The sequence below is a fragment of the Bacillus rossius genome, chromosome 10 (genome assembly GCF_032445375.1).
Source record: "Bacillus rossius redtenbacheri isolate Brsri chromosome 10, Brsri_v3, whole genome shotgun sequence".
NCBI classification, from domain to species: domain Eukaryota; kingdom Metazoa; phylum Arthropoda; class Insecta; order Phasmatodea; family Bacillidae; genus Bacillus; species Bacillus rossius.
In genome coordinates, this window is record NC_086337.1 from 35,789,356 (window position 1) to 35,808,619 (window position 19,264).

The following is a 19,264-nucleotide window of genomic DNA, read 5'->3' on the forward strand; positions in this document are numbered from 1 at the left end:
AAAATAAAACTATAAAATCTTGTCCCCACTTACGGCGCCATTTCTCGTCTATAGTTTTGGAACAAATGAATAATTAGGTACTCACTCGACGTGAGCAATGAAGTCTTTGTCGTGCAGCATCTTGTGTCTGGACTGCAGTGTGTCGAACACCACTCGCACCATGCTCTTGTCTGCCTGCCTGTCGCTGGGATCCTTGCGTCGCAAGCTGTCGAAGCAATTCTCCGCCTTCTTCAACCTTGGAACAAGTATTGACACTTTGTAGATAAATAACTTGACATTAACACAACTTCAAAATACAGTTACTAACAATAAAATAATAGTGATGGGTCCACATCATCCACTTTTCCTTGAATCCAGATCTTGAAGTCAATTCTTAAAGGATTGCCTTCAATCAGAATCTAGACCACAACACAAAGTAAAGAAAAATTATATGCAAGCAAACACAAAGAAATTTAAATGTTTGAATAAACAGTCAACCCTTTAAACATTTTTTTAATTTAAAAAATATATATGTAGTTACATGTTTACTACATTAAGAGAAAGTACGTATTAAAGAAATGAAAATCCACAGAAAAATATTTGATAATTTTTTAAGATATTATAAACATTAGTTAGGTACTTATCACTACAAAATGTTTTTTACAAAATGATTTATTTTTTAAATGCTTTATGAAAATATTATTTTCAAACACAAATAAATTCTTGATTGAGTTTGTTCTAAAATGAAATAAGTTAGGTAAGTTTATTTGTATACATCCAGTTCAGCATAAAAATTTTTTCCTCAAATACTTTACGTATATTGTGTATATGACTATAACTAAATATCAGTAAGAATGCAGTTAAAATACTATTCTGAGAATGGTGTAATGATATTGAATGCACTGTAAAGATGTAATGAAAATTCCAATTTGTGATGAATCATATAAAAGGTAGAAATTACTCCTTTATAGTAATAATTATTTTCACGAAATCGACCAATTTGTTTAATACAAACATACGTGTGGATATCCATTTCACAACTTTTTCCCTATGTATTATTTATCATTAACACATACTATGAAAATTTTATCCATGGAATAAACAGTTGAATAGCTTATGTACTAATGAAATTAGTTTTTTATGTATAAAATTTATATTAAATAGCAGTATGAGGGTAGAGAAAATTGGTAAATTGCGACAATGACTAACGAGAATTTTGGTTGTTCCGACCACTCTTGGTTACCGACTATTTGACATAATCTCGCTGTTTAATAAACAGACAAATAACTTGAGACCCATGATGATAGGAAAAATGTTCTGGAATATTAAGAAGTATTCTTTGGTCATGATAACCGACATATGTTCATAAGAAGAACTCCGGAAATTAATATTTATCATTGAGCAAGAAACTAAGAAACGTTGTGACACAATCATTATTTATAAGAAGCTACCTGAAAACTATAAAGGCTGGAAAAATTTATAGAAAATTGTTATTGTATATGTGCCAGTTCGCGATTTCTACAACGACCACTAAGACGTGAGTCAACTCTTTTAAAATACTGACGAACTTCAAGAGACGATAGCTGTTGAAGAGAAGTAAGCCATTGATTCTACAACACTGTATCAACAAGTTCCGGAGAATTAGTTCTGAAAGTAATTTGAATAACCAGAACACAATCCTGTAGTGAATTCTAAATTGACGAGATGGAGCTTGCCGGCCGTCGACAGGGCCAGCAGAAGCAGACTACCAATGATGGATGACTTCGTTTTCCTGAGACAGAAGCTGTTTCCGAGTGGTCACCAGCATGACGCCCCACAGACGGAAGTGATGCCATCAAAACCATGGGAGTGCTGCCCAGGACCCAGGTGTATCAGCGCAGTGAATTGGGGTGTCTGTAGTTGCCGAGCACACCAGAGACTTCAAGTAGTAAGTTTTCCCAGACCCCTGACGATGCTTCGAGACCAGAGTCCTATTAATAAGTGAGAATTATTTTTGTTTGTTCTAGGTATGTGCGAATCCTTGATTTTCAGTTCGGTTCGAATCCGATTCGAATCCCTGGAAATATTTGAGATTTGAATCCGATTCCGAATATTAAGCACAGAATAATTCAAAATAACTGATTAATTTAAAAATAATGTGTGTTCTCTTTTTTCTAACTGTAACTACTGGCAATTATTTATTACACTGAGATTGAAATGTTTATAATTTTAAAAACTTAATTAATAATAAACACTTTAAAATACGAAAACCAAAACATATTCGATTCTCCAACTCAATCATAATAAACTACACGCCACAGGGAAATCTCAGTTTTATAAACGTTTCAGAAAACGAAACCATTTTTTCTCCAATAAATAGCCAAGACTTTTTTTCTTGTAGGTATGTAATTTTTTTTAGTTTAAAGTTTGCTATACGACGAAATTCGTAATTATAGTTTATGCTCTCGAAATCTCGAAATTCTTTTAATGTCACTGTGTTAGTTATTTAATTAACATATCTTTCTTTGTTACATCATATTATTAATAATTACATAATAGTAGCCTAATTTTATTTTTCACTGCTAGTATTTTTGAGCCGTATTAAATTAATTTATAACTTTTGTGTATATTCGTAATGCTGTTCGAATCCGTGTATGTACAACGATTCCGGGTTCGGGTAATTGTGGATTCGAACCTTACCTGAAAATATCGGGTACTCGCACATCCCTAGTTTGTTCATTACTAGAGAGGTATAAGCAAATTACACTTCAAACTGACTATTATTTCAATATAAAGCAAGGACCAAATTATGTTTGTCTAAAGTAGAAATTTCGCAACATTTTATATTGAATCCCATCTTTGCTGTAACTAAAATGTTGTCTGATTATGTCTAAATTACGGATGCACCTTAGTTTCTACCAATCTTAGATGTAACATAAACTTAATTTGAACTATTAGAAATACTTGCTAACAGTTCATGTATGTTATCCAGAGGTTTAGCTTTAGCTGAGCCCATGCCGCGGTATAACTTTTATACTGTAGAGAAGTGTTTTTAATTTCCCTTTAATATACTGTATTTGCGAATTAGAATCTTTCATTTGACTTGCTGTGAAACACCTCTGTATCTTGCTTGAGTACAAATGTTCAAACAATTCACCGAAATAAAATCTAAATAATAAGTATACTAAATATATTAGTGATACAAATTTTTCATATTTCACAGACAAAATAGTTTATTTAACACGCACGTTAATTTTTTAGTGGTTGCTGGCCCATTGACGTCACTGATTTATACCAAGGCTCACAAGTTTCGCAGAATATAACGAAACACACAACACATGTTGGTTCGTAATCACCAAATACAGTACGTGTTTCGGTGGAGCGTGAACACCGCAAGTCTCCACGAGTGTTCGTAATCAGCCCGCAGGTCCTCTGGGATGCAAATCCAGTGCCATACCACTGCATCAGCTTGCTCAAAGCCAAGCAGAACGGGGCATGTGTTTCGAAATGACGACTCACAAATTGTCCAGAATGACGCAGGACCGGGCCACGACCGGGATCACTTGAAACCGGTCCGACTTCCTCTCCACGTCCTCGCTCAAGGAAGCCAAGCGGTTCAGCGGCTCCTGAATCTTCTGCCTTTTCTCCTTAACCACAGCCATGGACTTGATCCAGCTCACCGGAGGCCCTAGGGGGGGGGGGGGGGGGGGGAAAGTCACACAAATTATTTCCAGCCAAATGCTTGGAAACTACTGTTGGGTAAAATCCCAATTTTCTCTAATCTGAATCTTGGATCCAAAAAAGTACCTCGAATCTACCTCTCAAATCTGAATCTTGGTCTCAACAGTCGAAAAATTAAAACATTAGACCATAAATAAAAATATTAACAATTGTGTTGAAACATTGAACCAGTTAAATGTTTGTTTCACGAGCCATCCCGAAATGATACATATCACAATTTTAATTAGATAGTTACATATCACAAGTACAAAGTCTTGTGGTATGGTAACAGAATATACAATATTATCCTATATTTGTAGAAAACGTTTTTCCCATGAATCTCAAATCTTTCAAGTCCGAGGATTCTAACAGCTCATCTACTAAAAATTAAATTAAAAAACGTTCCACATGCTTAAAATACTTGCAGAATTTGTTTACTTAAATAGGCAGTGTCTCAAACTTAAGAGGACATTGTAAGAACTCATTACACAAAATTTACCTAAATGCACTGATAGTGATAGATACAGTTTCATTACTCAACTGTATGGATTGTAGTTTATGTTTAGATCCAGTTTCAGTATATAAAAAAAAACCATAGTCGGACTACAGATTTCAGTGTTTTTTTTTGTGGGCGGCATGAGCAAAGAGATAGCTACGTATCTATTGTACTTTCAGAAAGAAAAGAGGAAAAAAATAATGAGGGTTGATATATAAATATACATAGTGAAATTAGAAATACTAGAAGCCACATAAGGCAGCGCCTAAGTTGCTGCAGTTTAGTTGATTCAAAAAAATTTTACAACAACAAAAAAAATTACAGCCATATTTGTTTCCATGGCAGCACTTTACCAGAACTGCTAGTCCTGCTTAAAACATAAAACATAGTGTAAAACTTTTATATATAATTGATTTCAAAAATAAAAATAAAAATAAAAATTCAGCAGGTTTTCTATTTTTTAAGCTACTATTTTTTTCCAAATTTTGACATTACAAATTGCTTTGATTCAGTTCTAATGAAGTTATGAAGATAACATTCTGCTGAATACTCAAAGCTAAAATAAGCTGTACATGTTCCTTAGCTTAAATACATACATCAAGCACATTATTTTAATAACTACTAATGATGGGCCAATGTAATCCTCAAATACTCCCAAATATATCATACATAGTATTCGGGTCATTCCGAAATCAAGGGACAAATTGTAGTTGTTAAATTATTAAAATTAAAAATTCAAGAAAAAGGGGAATTATGGTATTTCTATGATCAGCATTTATTGGTTGTCACAAAAGTACCATAGAATTAAATCAACTCTTTCTATTTAAGTAAAAAATACAAAAAAAAATTATTGTAAGACACGGAGGTGACACAAATTGCCATGGACGTGACAATACACTACATGGATTGACAAAATTTTAAATTGGGGTAATCATATACTCATAAATAATAGTATCCTGTAGTCCTATAGTATTAAGCAAAATAACATAATTTTAAACTGTTGTTTTAAGGCACTCAGTAATAAAAAATGATAATACTAAATCAACTGAAAACAAATCAAATCAATGTAGTAAGTACACTCTGAAGACTAATCCCATCAATATTCCATATCTAACAAAGATTTTTAACACCTGACAAATCATAAAATATGTATGCATCTCTTCTACCCAGTTTTGGCTCAGACAGTATGCCTTTAATGTCTCGAAAATCAACAACAGATATATCGTCATCCACAGGAAAAACAAATGTATTGTTTGTAACCAGTCTTAAAAACTTGACAGTGTATTCCTCTTTTTTTTTGCATTTTCTACAGAAGTTAGTATGCCAATGTAGTTTCGTACACTTTTTTTTCCATTGAAATTCTACAATGACATAACTATGAAGTGTGAGACTGTCCTTAGTAGGCTTAGCTGGTATTGCCTCAATATGAGTGTCACCAACTTCTGAAGTGCATGAATCTGAATCTGTATATATGACGCTGTAACTATCTAATGATGGAGTACCACAGTCTAAATCTCCGTGAGCTTCATTCGTCTGCTTCTTGTTTCTGTGCCGTCGCGTTCTCTCTGTCCAGTTTTTCCTTTGCTGTCTTTTACCTCTCTCACTTGAGTCTGAAATTTTTTTATTTTCCCTTCCTCCTTTCTTTTGTGATACCTTTCTCTTTCTTTTCATTTGAACTCTTTATAAAGTACTGGATTATCCCTAATTTTATTTATTCGTGCCATTTCTGCTTCTTTTTTTTTTTCTTAACCTCTGCTAAATCCTTCTCAGATAACTTTTTCTTCCGTGCAATGTTTTTTTCTGAAAATAATGTAAACATTAGCTTAGGAACTTTTTGTGCAGTATTTCAAAGTAATGTGTTGTATTCTGGACCAAAAAATTAAAAATACGTCATTTTATGTTGCTTAACTTCAATAATCTATGATTATTTGCACATTATGTAGACTACAAACATAGACACAAACTTTGTACCTGCATAAAGTTGCAACTTAACCATTTATTAAACAATTTTTAAATTTTGACACACAATAATAAAATATAAATAAACTAAAATTACAATTATTTACTTTGGTCAGCAAAATTGTATTATTTACATTACGAAAATTCAAAGTTTTATAGCAAAGCATATTTTTTTGGTATCTATTTCATAATATTCACATGCCAGTTAGTCATGTCACAAAGATATTGACTACTTGTTGAACCCTGTTGTAACTATACCTTGAAAGCACACAACTGATACTATTCTCCAAAATAACAATTTTCCTTCAAAGTGACTATCAAAATCAGGAAATTAATTAAGAGAACAGTGATTATAACAACTATGCCTATGCCTGTGTGTACTATAGTAAAGTTTGGAAATGAATACAGATAAAGTAAAATTCAAAGCCTATTATGTCACCTCCATGAATATTGTTTCACCTCCATGCTAGATTAAGAACATGGAGGTGACAGCCATGGAGGTGACATTTTTGAAGTTTTCTTTATATACAACCTAACCTAAAACTTACTCAACCACATTGTCATGGATTTCATTTAATAACATGTTATTCAACCTAACTGTAATGCAAACTTTTTTTTTTTTTTAAGAAAATAACAATATTTATTAAAGCCATGGAGGTGACCACAAATAAAAATACTCCTCAATAATCAAGTGGAATCTCTTAAATAAAACAATACAAACACATATCAGCCTGTCTTTACTGAAACACTATACAAGATGGCTACTCAAGGTTTTTTTTCACATGGCTTCTGATCATCCATACACAATCTAGTTGATTTTTAAGGAACTTCTATTTGTACCATGGAGGTGACATTGAAACAAGGAACAGTAAATGAAGTTAAAATTGCTTAGATAATAGTCTCAGTAAAATTATGACCTTTATAAAGCAGAACTTCTGGTTAATATCATATGCCATTTTATGTTATATACCATAGATTTGTACAGCCAGTTTTAAGTTATTATTCTCATATTCTAGATACTTAGGGGTAGTGACAGGCCATGGAGGTGACATTTCAGCCATAAATGCTTTGTTTAGTTAAAAATTTATTTTTATTTTAACTATTAAGTGAAGTATTCATTTTCATCTAGAGTCCTTTTTACTAAAACAATGAAGTGCAAATTAAAATAATCAGTACAAAATTAGTAAAGCATTGTTTACCTAATTTGTCCCTAGATTTCGGAATGACCCATTCAAACAATTTGATATTCAAGGAAAAATATTTGAAGAAAAATATATTCTTTTCTACAAAAACTATAAAAACAATTTTTTTTTAATCTGTCACCAGCTTCAGGGCTCTAAGAATGTTTCCTGAAACACTAAACATCAATATATTTTTAAACAAAACAAAAAATTGTTTTATATGTTACATCCTAAACATGTAAATACACTACATTTTAAAAATTAAAGTTAATGGGTTGAATTTTTCTTCAAAACTTTAATATCCGTGTTTGTGCTAATACATTCCTGACATTCAAAATTTAAATTCAGATTTGAAGGACTTTTTTAAAAAAAAATTTAAAAAAAATTTAATTTGAGAAAAAGTAATTTTGACCCATAACTGGTAATAATAGACTGTATTAAAATCCCTGTGGCAAATACTAATACATATACACATTTACCTGTTCGCCAAAATAGCCAAAGTCACACGTACTGCCACATATCTTAATGAAAAGGTGAAATGAACATTTTGTTGCAAATCACAATACCGTGGCAATCACTTAAGTCGGGATATGGTGCCCAAATGCAGCACACCAACTGTGTCTGCGGAGAAACAAATGAAGGTGTGCTACGCCTGTCGTGCACTCACCAAAACCGTTCTTCTTGCACTCGTCCACATCGATGTTCAGCAGCTCTTGACACAGCTTCTCTTGAGCTTCCAGCTGCAGCATCAGGCGAAACGTCTCCTCGTACAGCTGGTGCATCTTCTTTTTCAAAGATCCCAACAGCAAACTAAAACATAGAACAATTATATTGAAAAATTAGGAAAATTGGTAAGCAAGCTTTACAATTTATAAAAATTGTAAAGACAAATGTCCTAACCGAACTGCTTTAATACATGAGCATAGCTACTGCCGTAAAAATAATACAGGAAATTTAAATCTTCCAGTCATAAGTGCGATAATGAAATTTCATGCAACACTGAAATGATGAGTACGCAACAAAAACTGTTAATTTAAAACTAGAGGTGGGTGGGATCTCAAAACTCTGGATAAAATATGGGAAAGACAACATTCCTGAACTTCGGGAAAATAATTTTTCCTCTTGGGATAATACCTTGGGAAAACAAATTTTTTAATAGTGAAAACCTCTGGAAAACTGGTTATTTATATAATAAAAACATAATATGCAGCATTTTTGTCATAAATTCACGTCAAATAACAAACAGCTACTTCCCACGTGTATTGACCAGACAAAGCACAAAGATATCACAAAACGCACATAAGCCCTTTCTGTGAAACGTAAATTCAACACTCACTCATAAACTCTGTTAAAAATAAAAACTCAGACTATATATAAAGTACCTACCTAATCAATGTGATCAAAAATATTTGAAATTAAATTTTATTTTTGACAAACTTAAACTTTGTTACCATATTGTTAGTTTACGTTTGAAAATTATCTTCACAAGAGAGCAACAAAAAGAACAGTGTTGCCAAAAGCGTGACTTTCGAAACGATACCAAATACGATTTTAACAAAGAAATCAAAAGACACCATCCTGGTTTCAAATATTTAGGCCATAATTTTTTTGCCAGTTCAGAAACATCAGAGCAGTTTTAAGTTTTTGCAGTTGGTCATCATGTAGGATCAAAAGTAAATTACGTAAAATGAGAATGTGATTCAAAAGTGGACTTGATAAAGGTTTGCGGTAAATTTTATGAAATAAAAACCTGAAGTTTCTAAATTTGGCTTTCCAGGTGGTAGTGGAAAAGATGTCCATTGTTACTTAAGCACCTGTTCAGAAATTCTTCAGGAAATTGCCTGATAAAATGATGCAATACCCTATTTCCCTTCATCCTTAAAACCGAATGTGGTTCAACAACAGGAATGCACCGGCACATAATACAACATCCTAAAGCTAAAAATGAGTTATTCATTCTAAATTAGTGATTCTTTAAGAAAAAAACCAGCAACAGAGGTTGCAAGCAAACCTGTTTTCTCTAGTGTTGACAATCTTGTCAACAACAAAATAACAAGGGAACATGTTGAAAAATTAATATTTCTTCACGAAAATTTGAAGTAGAATAGGGCATAAGATTTCTGTTTTTTTTTTATTATGAATTACTTACTATTTTTCCTTATGTGTCAATATTTTTTTGTGAACTTGAAATTACTTTAACTATTAATGTAGATGGTTTATGAGAGACATATAAATATGCAGATTTATAAAACTCTTAATTTTTTTATTCTATGTATACGAAGTTAAAAGATATAATTTCAATGCTGTTGCTCCCGATCCCAATCCAGAAAATCTAATATCTATCGCGATCAAATCCCATCCCAAAGTAAAATTGCCATTTCCATCCACTTCTATTTGTAACAGTTTTATGGACATTGCTTGTTTTCAATGTATACAATAGAATAGAGAAACCTTAAGTATGAACAAGAAAGATGAACACAAAAACACACAGAAAAATAAGCCAAAATGAGCCACGGTCAAATGTGTGAATGCATAGATATGGCTGATTTTGGGTTGTTTCTCTGTGGGGTTGTGTGATGTTTTGCACTGTTTGTCAAGATAAAATTCAAAATTGCAAATTTAAGAAATAAAAATGAAAACATGAACTCACACAGAACAGATCTAAATCAGCTATGTCAAACAGATAAACCCAACAACGTACCTAACAGGTATTAAGTATGACACCACAACGATACCACAGATGAACACATTCAGACTTAAATATCAGACAGCACAATAATTCCATGAAAGGAATTTAATCATGAAAATAATGATAACAGCACTAACGAACGCAGTGTGCTAACAACGTCACAACAGTTTAAACAACAACAGTAAATGCAAGCACACAACAAAACCTGGACAATGCAGCAAATATACGGACACAACGATGAAGATAAACAGATATTATGGAAAACACAACGATGACAACGAACACAGTAGCTTCCTTATGACAAAACAGTTGCAGCATTTCTGGAACTGGCATCTGTTCCTGTCATCAACCACAAACAGACTGATACATTTCCATAATTTTTTTTTCCTATAGATCAGCTTATTAAAACTTGTTTTGAATACCATTACACTCTATATTGATATTATTCTTTGGTATTCTCATTAAAACTACACTGACTTTAAATAATCTGGCCAAATCGCTAATCCAGCAGAGGCTGAGGTTCCAAACTTCCCCTTATCAAGGACCTTGCAATGTGGTATTATTTTTAACCGAAAATGACTATGTAAACATTATTTGTAATTACTAGACCTGAAAAATTCGCGGATTCATCGACCTCTGGGATAGACTTCACAGTCCTTTAAATAAATACTCGCGGGAATGACACCCGGTTCATCGGCTACTGACGCGCGAGACGTCTCGACTAGGCTGTCCGTGATTCGGCACTTTCTTGGTTCGGTGTTTCCCCGTCTGCTCACAGTTCCCGGGATAAAATGTGGGGCCGATCGCAGAAGCGTGTACGAAGGTATAGTTGTTTTGATGCTAGCCTATCGCGAAATGAATCCGCAAATTTTGCATGTCTCTAGCAGTGACGTAGCCAGGATTGGTGTATGGGGGGGGGGGGTGTTAAGAAACATCCCCCCCCCCCCCCGTATTAAAGCGGGCGGTCCGGGGGTCCTCCCCCGGGAAAATTTGTATTTTAAGGTGTAAAATAGTGTTATTTTAGCAGTTTTCGATACTCAAATTTAAATATTGTAATAGTAAAAATTTTATTAATTTTTAATATGAAATTTGTTTGAGTGATGAATAAGAAATTTAAATAAAGATTTGGAGCTAAGGGGGGGGGGAGGGGGGGTTTGAACCCCTAAACCCCCCCCCCTAGCTACGCCCCTGGTTTCTAGTAATTACGTCTGTAAGATAACGAGCACGTGGTCTGGGAACGGAACGTGCGTCACGCGGACTCACGCCTTGATCTTGCAAGCGGCGCAGTAGAGCCGGAAGAGGTCGCGCTCCTGGCGCACGAAGTACGAGGCGTGCGCCCACGTCCTCCGGCGCTGCTGGGGGTCCAGCTGCTCCTCGGGGTACTCGAGCATGGCGACCACCGAGGCGGGGAACACGGGCTTCACCTCGGGCAGCCGCAGCGTTCCCTTGCGGTACGCGAACACCATCGCCTCGTCCTGCAGACACAGCCGACGCTAACCTACCCGGGCACACACACCCGGTGTGCAGAGCTTCAGGTAAAAAACAACGCGATTTCAAAACCACTAGAGCTATCCGAGTGGGGTCTGCTTACGAAAAGCATTTAAGAGTTCGCCGAGGGCCGAAAAGTACTTTTTCATTTCGGATTAAGTTTTTAAACCGTATATTTTTATAAGCGTTAAAATGGCTAAAAACGCATGTTTTCAAGAGTAATTTTTTTTAGGCGTAAAACAACCGGTACAGATTCTTCAAAGCACTTAAGGGACTTGCATCACACCGTTATCTTCCTTTCTCCGCCACATAGTGTTACGGTCACCGCATAAATTTCACAGTTATCCTGTGTCGACGAGAAGAATGCGCGCCAGTTCAGAGGCTATGCCGTGCTAGAATCACCAGCGAGCGTCGCACTTATTATCCCGCCTCACTAACACACATACACCCCTGATGAGGCGGGCCCCTTAAAACAGGCTACATGCGAAGACAAAAGCTACATGCATATAAAAATTATGTAGGTGCTTTTAAATCTTATACTTCAGTGACTGTTACTGAATACTGGTCCGTATCATTTAAAACATTTATTCACTGCAAATATAAGTAATAGTAATTTTGATGATAAACTTTCAACTGCTGGGCCACGCTGGCTTAGAGACGTCGAATGCAACTTTACAGGTGTATAAGACGTGCCTCCTTTTTCGATTAGCCATTTTTTGAGAACAATTGAGAGTTGCGTTTACTCCACTACAGAGTAGATTGCTATCGGGAAGGGGCATCAAAATCAGCGACCCGAAGTATGCACTCTCTCCTTGAAAGAATTAAACGAAACAAAAATGCAAAATGTGACCAAAGAAACATTTTGCAAAAAAACTGAAAATTAATTTCAAACAATTATACTGCATTCATAATGTCTTTATTAAACTAGATTTTGTAGTATCACCTAAAGTTTTAACAAATTTGAAAAATTTTTAATTGTTTTAGGTACTATAATACATATTTTTTTATTTTTCATGAAAAAAAAACTTAAAATATGTATAGGAATTAAATTTGTAAATATGACTTCCAACTACACAAAGCTTTTCATTACTGAATGTGAACCATCACACACAAATAAACAAAACACACAAAAGTTTTATTGTTTCTAATGATGACTTCACAAGAAAATTTACAAAAAAAGAATTAGTTAAAAAAATAAGGTAATGGCAAGACAAAAGCTGTACAACGTGGAAACACGGATTAAAAAAGGGAACACATAAAAGCTAAACTGTCACCTCATCATCGTAGAATGTTTCTGGGGGAACCCAGCACTGGACTGCTTCGCCGGCTACGTCAACAGGGTCGCCGGACGGGAGAACCAGTTCCTGATCTGCCACTGCTAGTTCCGCATCCCTTTCGATCCACTCCTGAACCGTCCTCACTGGAGTGCTGTCGTCGATCTCGTACGACAGCCAGGAATACGTGGCCACGCAGAAGACTGTCAAAACCTGCCACAAACATAAGAAAGCATTCTTTACCTTCCACCTATTAACCAGTTGGAAAAAATTCTAACTTAAAAATGAAAATATTATGGGGGGATAAAACCAATTAGAACATAAACCAACAAGAAATATTTGAAAAGGTTGTTTGCCACTTCTTTGAATTTAATTAATTTTGACTTAAAGTTAATAAAAAATAATAATACGTGATATGAATGTAATATATCAGATAAGAAAAATTTTTAAATTAGTAAAAAAAAATCCCTTAGGCTTAGGGCACAGCCTACAGGCGTAGGTAGATTCCGATGTACCTTTTTCTTCTGAAAATGTTCTGAAAAATTTATAAACGTCTTTAACATTTCAAGAACTTAATGTAAATGACATCCTTTATGTTCTCCAATATTCCAAAATGAATAAAAAAAATTCTCATGCTCCATGCAACATTGAATAGCTTACAACAAATTTTATATTATGCCTACTAAAGTAGTTATGAATTTTATTGACCAAACACTATTTTTCATCCCTTGCATTAATGTGTGGTCATATAAAATATTTCTTAGGACCAAGGTTTAAGATAACATTAAGATGGTTTAAAATAAATTTGTACAAATTTTATTGTAAGGAAGTTTTAGATTACTTTTATTTTTTTAACCCCTGTTTTTACAGTAATAGTTCATTTCATCAAAAATTGTTTCTGCTAAAGGTTTTAGATAATGATTAGAATGTTTGCAATAAATTATAACAGATCTGATGTTATTCCTAATAAAAAAGTAATGATTGATTTGTCTTTCTGTACAAGGTATGGAATTTTTATTTATTCATTTTATTCCCACCCCGGGTTTTTCCAACCCCTTGCAGTAATGGTTCGTCTTATCAAAAAATTTTCCAAGCCAAAGTTTTTGTTAAGATCTTTGAAGATATACAATTTAATGTTACAGATTTTATGGTTACAGTTTTATAGTTATGGAAGTTATGAATTTTTTAACATAAATCCATGTTTATTTCACCCTTAGCAGGAATGGTTGAATGTATCAAAAACTGTTTCTGACAAAGTTTAGCTAATATTTATAAGGTTTACAAACAATTTTAATGGATTTGATAGTGTCTTACTAAGGGATTAGTTAATTTTTTTTCATCCAACCCTGGATTTTTTGGCCCCTCGCATTTATGGTTGATATCAAAAATATTTATTTAGATAAGTGTTTTTGGTATTACTTCCACGAATTATGACACATTCAAACAAATAAGATGATTTTCATATTACAGGAGTTATAGAGATTTTTCTGTTTTTCAAAAAAACCTTTCCCATTTCTACCCTTTTGGTCAGATTTTGTCCATTAACAAACTCGACAGAGTTTTTCCATTACTATATTATATGTATCATTTTGAAAGTGGTTTGTGCAAAATTACGGCAGTTATCGTGTCTCTTGATTTGACGATGGTTTTGGGGTCTATAGATCATGAAACAAAAAAAAATATGATTTTTCGGAAGTCGCACCAAGGTAACTGCTATAATAAGTAGTCTTTCTCGAAATCTACCTAATTTATAAAATAAATAATATATGCAATTAGGATGAAAAATAATAAGAAGAAAATATTTCCACATAGTACAAACACACACATATATACACACACTTCAAATGAGCACGAAGAGAGAATAACAGAACCAAACCTTCTTCTTTAGTATTTCGTTGATGACGTTGAAAACTATTACTTGAGATTCTTTAGGCTTGCTCAGGTCCCGCCCACGTTTTCTTGGATCCCATTCCAGAAGTAATCGCAACCATTTCTCCACGTAGGATTTCAAAATTCTGAAGATAAGAGAAGCATTTGTCTTTTACTTCATGATTCATGTACACTATTCAGCATATTATTAGTACAGCCACAGGAAAAGTGAGATAAAATATCTCTTGAAAATTGCACAATTTTTGTAAATATTACTTTATTTATATGAAAAAAAGAACTACATTAACGGTATAATGTACATATATACACAAAAAAAATCCATTCCTATTTGTCCAAGCTTTTCGAAATAAGCAAATACTTCAATGGATACGCAGTACTTCAAACTGCAAGTTGGTCAGAACTTAAATAAAGTAATACCCAGTTGATAACATTTTGTGATGACAGGTATCATGTAACAGTATAAACTCAAATAATGACTCAAACTCAAATATTGATCAACAACTCGGGTTGGTCTATCTGACAAGCATTAACTCCTGATGCTACCAACATTGTCATCCTGGCAGCTAATAGTTCCGGATGTGCTGTGGATTGGGAGACTTTCACGAGCCAAGGGTTGCTAAAAACTTGGAATTCTGTAATTTTAAGACTTTCCACATATTTCAAGACATAAAGTGTCAATATTCTCTGACCCTTTGAACTATGTTAGTTATGCACGAATCTATTGCTGTTTTTCAATCCCCTCCTTAAAAGACTCTATTGTCTAAAGGATCCTTAAAAATTAATCTTAAGTTTTTTTATTTTATTTTTAATTTTAAATTAATAGTTTGAGGGTCCAAACAGAAATGCTGATGCAGCCTTTCGTGAAAAGACTAAACACTTGCATCCTTTCATGCATTGTTGTAGCCCAAGAGGAGTTTGCGATGCTATCTTTTGGTAAAAAAAAATTAACGATAGTTTTGTTGCTTAGCCAGCTGCCTACAGCCTTTTATGAGTGTGTGAACAAATTGTGAACTCAAACAAATGACTTCCAAAAAGTTATTTCTAAGTTAATACACCAGGCTGTGTTAGCTTCCAAATAATTTGGATTTCCTCACATGGCTAGTTTCTCACTGAGTGCAGCCTTGAAACTAAAAAATATCCTATGGTTATGTAAGTGTACTGATATAAGTGTACTGATGTATATAGGCAACTAATTTTATGATAAAACCATTGATTTTCCTGCACAAACACACTGGAATGGGCAATGCCAGCATAACTCCATCATCACTTTTCCATATGTTTCCTAAACAGTGGTAGCAAATGTAAAAATCTACTTTCTCCATCCCAAACCTGAAATTATTGCAAATTAATATGCAGTTTTCAATTAATGCATGCTCCTATTGCTTGGTGGTACTGGTTTCCCCCATGCCCTTCATCGTAACTCCTTCCAGAGAGTGATCATAGCTACAGTTTCAGGCTTGGCCCCAGACAACCCGGCTAACAGCAGTGATGCATGCTACCTTCTCACATGTACCTTAAATAACACACATGATTAGGGCCATGTACCGTATTTCTCGCGAAAAGATTCTGAGAGTAGCTGGAAGTTGAAACACTGTAGCATCGTCAGTGTTTCGTGATTGGGCGAGGTTCTTTCAGATACATGTCTACTGTTACAACACCAATCAGAGTAATTCAGTGCAGAAGCAAACACGTCCTGAGTGGCTCTCTCGCAGACAGTCGCCAATCAGAAGGAAGAAACCGCTGTTGCGGTCATAGCTAGTTGCAGTCTAATAGGCGTTCAGATTTTTACACGAAAAATGCCTGCCCCTACACATGATATATTTGACAGGTTAATTACCAATTTCAATAAATATGAGGAATTCCTTAAGGCAACAAATAATAGAATACTCATTAAAAAAGTTTTTTCTTCTGCTCAACATTAAAAATTTTTTATTCCTTATAAATGTTGTTTTTCATTTGACCTCTTATTCTGTCTTGCATTGTTTAATGTCTTAATGAAATTTATTTATTCACTTTTTTTTAATGTATTTTTTATGTATGATAATGTATGTTACTATCTAAGATGTTCTGTTATAGTAGCTGTTTGAAGTCTTGTAATATTATTTTTTATTTGATGTTTGTAGTTTTGCAATACTAGATGTGTAGTACATAGTTTTGTAATTGTAATGTGTAGTCTGTCTGTGTATATTGTCGTCATGTTGCTAACAATTGTTGTGCCTACTACTAAGGTTCTAAACTGTTCGTAGGCATGTCACAAGTGTTAAATAAATAATAAATAAACTATGACATAAGGTCATGAATTCAACCAACAAACATCGGCTGTAGGTTCATATCCCGACAAAATAAGTTGAAACATCTACAAGACTTGTGCTTCCGATGGCAGGTATACTCTCTGGAAGTTGGGAGCTGAACAATATTTTTATTGTAAATAATAGAGAAAGGATTTAAAATAGAACAGTGAGAGTCTGAATTATGTTTAACTGAACGAGATTCTACAACTAATGGAAATTTTGTTTCTACAGCAAAATTATGTCTTTGGGGATAACATCTTAAATTTTCCATACATTTTTGTTTCCCCTACGTAGCTATGTGACATATTCAACAATTTTTATGCCATTACAATTGTTTAGTTGTACAATTGTGTGTTAGGTAGTACCAACAATTATCTTTTGTTAAAGCAGATCACACATTAAGAGGTTTTCAATAACTATAGCAAAGCATCTATTGATAGTATTAATACAGTTGCAGCCAAAAACTTTACAGAGTAAACAATTTTTATCAGCTGGTCACTATAAACCTCAAGCATTCTACTAAGTTTTGAAATTAAATGCTGTACAATAAATTTTTATGGCATAAAAATTGTTTCAACCCAAGATTGCATATTTTGATTTCTATCTCTGTCCCTTAGAAATACTTTCTTAGTTACATTTGCTGCAAAATTTACAAGAAGTAAAACTGGCAATGCTTCCATTAAATTACCTATACACATTTATGGGCAGTGACCTGTTTTAAAGATTGATCGAGTTTTAACAAGTCTGAAAGTACTGTTTTAACATGGACACCAAACAGTCCATAAAACTGTCAAGGGCATGTCTTGTAAGAATAATAATTAATTAATTCGTTAATAAAAAAAAATCCCAAGACCTTTTAAACAGTTAACATAAAATAATTCTTCTAGCTTAGTTGAACAAAGTAGGCATAAGAGTTCATGCAAACAGTTGGTTTGAAAGTTAATCATGCTTGCAGTTCTCAGAAAGTTGTAACTTGAAATTAATTACAACAGCCTGCCCTCTTAGTGTAATTAAAACAAAATATGCTATACATATTCTCTGCAAACTATGGTGATAGCTCTGGTGAACATGATTTTAATCTTTTAGAATGTAATATGATACACATTGCGTTAACACGGAAGTGTTGGTATTACAGAAATGTTGTAACTGTAGTATTGTTTAAGTTCTATATTTGAATGATTGGTTCATGTCTGCAGATAATTTTTTAACTGTCTCCTGTTATTAAAGCTTTCATGCTTCTGTCAGAAATAACCCAACTAATATCACTGAAGTGAGCTATTTACTGTAGATTCATGCTGCATTTTATAACATTGATTTGTTTAATTACTTTGGCAATAACAGAATACTACTTCTACACTTTAAATTATTTTCATCATTTCAAATTCCAACACAAGATATCAAATACTTATAAATATTAGCACTCACCTCTGAATAAAATCCTAGCAGCATGAAACTCAGTAATTAACCAATTAAAATATGTTTCTCAGTTTCACAGAACATGATCCCTCTACACTTAAAAATATTTCATTAAAAATCACCAGGTAAATTAAAAAATATTAAATTAAATAAAAATTATTGTGTTTGTTACCATACAGAAAAAATTAGCTTCACAATAAAATTTTCCATGCAAACATATAATCAAAGTTGAAGACAAAGATTTAATTCTTCGCCGAAAAATGCCGGTAAGTCGAAAGCAAAGATCGCTTAAATATTTTGCTGTACTATAAACAATCCATAGATACAACTATTGAATGCTTGCGTCGGTGATTTGTGGGCACATGCTGCATATTGCACACTAAATAATACAATGTAGGAAACATTTAACACTAATTGCTACTACTTTAAATAAAAAGCAAAAAAAAAAAAGTTATATTCTTTAAATGATTCGTGCAATGTTTTGATTATAATTTTCTTTGGAAACACAAATCTTAAAAAGTAGGCTGTTGATTTCTGTAACACCAAGAAAGAATTGTTGTTGTTCCAATAAACATAAAAAGTTTTAAATTTTGATACAAAGAATCTTGGTGTGTCTCACTCTCAAATTGTATGTAGAGCTTAAATGAATTAAAACTATTTTTTTACAGTTACACACACTTAATAGAATTTTACTCTGCTATACATACATGTGCAACTCTAATTTAACAAACCCTTAATAAGATGACCAAAATAGTTGCTGAGCAAGGATTCCCGTTTGTTAATAGCCCTCTACCACCATCAGAAAAGGAATATGGTTTGAGGTCTGAGAGAGAAGGGAAAATATCTGTCTCACTGGTTAGAAAGAACAAAAATGTACACATCTAAAATAAAGGCTACAGTAA

The 19,264-nt window shown here is 33.6% G+C and overlaps 1 protein-coding gene across 3 annotated transcripts in view; it reads right to left on the reverse strand.

Moving 5' to 3' along the window:
* Positions 1-19,264, reverse strand: part of LOC134535947 (inhibitor of nuclear factor kappa-B kinase subunit alpha-like) — a 62,040-nt gene that overhangs the window by 19,793 nt on the left and 22,983 nt on the right. For all 3 annotated transcript variants that reach the window (XM_063375366.1, XM_063375367.1, XM_063375365.1), the window contains exons 8-13: positions 14,642-14,780; positions 12,766-12,978; positions 11,267-11,478; positions 7,982-8,124; positions 3,478-3,646; positions 86-235 (exon numbers count right to left, since the gene is read on the reverse strand). In XM_063375366.1, the coding sequence (XP_063231436.1) occupies positions 86-235; positions 3,478-3,646; positions 7,982-8,124; positions 11,267-11,478; positions 12,766-12,978; positions 14,642-14,780 (1,026 nt within the window). The remainder of the gene's footprint in view (positions 1-85; positions 236-3,477; positions 3,647-7,981; positions 8,125-11,266; positions 11,479-12,765; positions 12,979-14,641; positions 14,781-19,264) is intronic.